The sequence below is a fragment of the Ictalurus punctatus genome, chromosome 12, assembly GCF_001660625.3.
Source record: "Ictalurus punctatus breed USDA103 chromosome 12, Coco_2.0, whole genome shotgun sequence".
Classification (NCBI taxonomy): Eukaryota; Metazoa; Chordata; class Actinopteri; order Siluriformes; family Ictaluridae; genus Ictalurus; species Ictalurus punctatus.
The window spans coordinates 30,901,211-30,903,710 of NC_030427.2; the positions used below are offsets into that span (position 1 = coordinate 30,901,211).

Consider the following 2,500-nt stretch of genomic DNA (forward strand, 5'->3'; position numbering starts at 1 on the left):
ACCTCAATCACATTATTAACATCGTGTGGGAGTTTTCACCGCATTTCAAGGCAGGACACGATAACACATGGCAGTGTTCAACTGCTCAAAATATTCTCACCATTTTTAGCCCTGCAAAAAATAACATCTTAGCAAGTACATTTTAAAAAAAAAAATTAAAGATTGAAATGAGCAGGTCTGTAAATAGGTTTATTAATATTTTATTTGTCTTTTTATAATCTTATAATAGGAAATATTACATGAATTACATTAAAATCTTATAATAGGAAATATTACATAAATTACATTAAAATCTTATAATAGGAAATATTACATAAATTACATTTAAATCTTATAATAGGAAATATTACATAAATGTGACTATATTTGAGACTTTCTACGATGTAATTTTTTGCAGCGTGACAATTGTCTTGTGTCGTTGACTAAATATCTACATTTCTCCTCTTTATGAGGAACAAAAGACATTAACCATTACATAAACATTACAACTAGCCAAGGATGAGTTTTTAATGTGTTTCAGAGTCCCTAAGACATGACCTGTGTACAAGAGCTTCTAAATATTTTACTCAACAAGCAGAAAGAATGTTAGTGACTCGTCCATTTTAATATCAGATACTTTTTTAAGAACAAGAACAGGAATTGTTGAGCCCGTGTGTGTGTCTGTGTGTGTGTGTGTGTGTGTGTGTGTGTGGGGGGGGGGGTAGTCTCTATATTGTGTACTGTAATAATGTGATTCTTTCACTTTTCTCCAGGTTTGACTCTATACAGGAAGAGACGGAACAAAATAAGAGATGTAGAACATTTCTACTGGATTTGTGTCTGCAAGCAGCTCTACACCAACCACATAACATCCAGGAGACAGTGGAGAAAGTGATGAAAGATATTGAAGATGAAGACTGTTATGAAGAACAGAGTGATTTCCTGCTGGATCTGTACTCACGTGTGAAGCAGTATGAGAGTGAAACAGGCAGGAGTGTCCTTCCAGCATTGCTGCCAGTTTACCAGTCATTTAAATTTACCAGGTTTAAATGGTAAGTTTACAAAGTCTCTGTGTTTATAGACAAAATACTTTACTGGGACACCTGCCCCGAACTAAAATGTTTCAAGAAATGTATGTGAACCTTTTGGAATTTCATGGATTTCTGAATAAATTTGTCATAAAATGTGGTGTGATCTTCATCTAGGTCAGGGGTATTGACAAATATAATGTGTCTAAAATAATAAGACAAAAAAAATTCTGATCATTCATGTCTTTATTGAGAACAACCAAAAAAAACCTCATAGTGCTTGTGGAAAAAGTATGTGAACCCTTGAGTTAATGACCTCAAAAAAGCTGACTGGAGTCAGGTTTTAGCACACCTGGAGAAAATGAGTTTGGAGGTGTGGACTACAGCTACTCCGACTGATAAAAATCCCTCAAACCTTTGGAGTTTGCTGTGCACAAGAAGCACACGCTTATGTGAGCCATGCCTCGCCAAAAAGAACTTTCAGAGGATCGACCATCAAGAATTGTTTATTTACATAAAGCTTGCAAGGGTTACAAAGTGATTTCAAAGACTTTAGAAATTCACCAGTCTACAGTCTACTTTGGGACTGTTGCTACTCTGCCAAGAAGTGGACGCCCAGTCAAAATGGCTGTAGACTCATCGATGAGGTAAAGAAACAACCCCGAATAACAGATTTGAAGGCATCACTGGAACTGGCTAACACCTCTGTTCATGAGTCTACAACACGCAAAACACTGAACAAGCAGGGTATCTACAGCAGGACACCACGTAGGAAGCTACTGCTTACGACAAAGAACAAATGCTGCACGCCTGAAGTTTCCAAAAGAGCACGTTGACACTCCACAGTGGTATGGGCAAAATGTTTTGTGGACTGATGAAACTAAGATTGAACTATTTGGAAAAACCACACAGCACTACATCTGGCGTAGAAAGAGCTCGACATATCATCATGAAAACATCATCCCAACCATAAAGTACGGTGGAGGAAACATCATGATTTGGGCCTGCTCTGCTGCATCAGGCCCTGGCCAGCTTGCAGTCACTGAGCTGAAGATGAATTCCCAAGTATATCAGACAATTCTTCAGGATAATGTGAGAATGTCTGTACGTCAGCTGAAACTGTGTAGAAGTTGGGTGATGCAACAGGACAACGACCCAAAACACCGGAGTGAGTCCACAACAGAATGGCTTCAGAAAAACAAAATCCACCTTTTGGAGGGGATGAGTCAGAGCCCAGACCTCATCCCAATAGAGATGCTATGGAATGACTTGAAGAGAGCCATACACATGAGACGTCCAAAGAATATGACTGAGCTAAAGCAGTTCTGCCAGGAAGAATGGGCTAAAATTCCTCCTGAACGATGTGCAGGTCTGATCCACAGCTACAGGAAGCGCCTGGTTGAGGTTATTGCTGCCAAGAGGGGGTCAACCATTTATTAATTCTAAGGGTTCACTTACTTTTTCCACTGCCATTTTGAATGTTGAATGAGTGT

General features: G+C 38.8%; 1 protein-coding gene across 14 annotated transcripts in view; it reads left to right on the forward strand.

Annotated features, from left to right (window-relative positions):
• LOC108272987 (uncharacterized) overlaps positions 1–2,500 on the forward strand; it is a 104,612-nt gene that overhangs the window by 83,453 nt on the left and 18,659 nt on the right. For 11 of the 14 annotated variants that reach the window (XM_053683910.1, XM_053683919.1, XM_053683913.1 and 8 more), the window contains one exon: positions 753–1,031. The exons of the other annotated variants lie outside the window; for them this stretch is intronic. In XM_053683910.1, the coding sequence (XP_053539885.1) occupies positions 753–1,031 (279 nt within the window). The remainder of the gene's footprint in view (positions 1–752; positions 1,032–2,500) is intronic. 14 annotated transcript variants of the gene reach the window in all.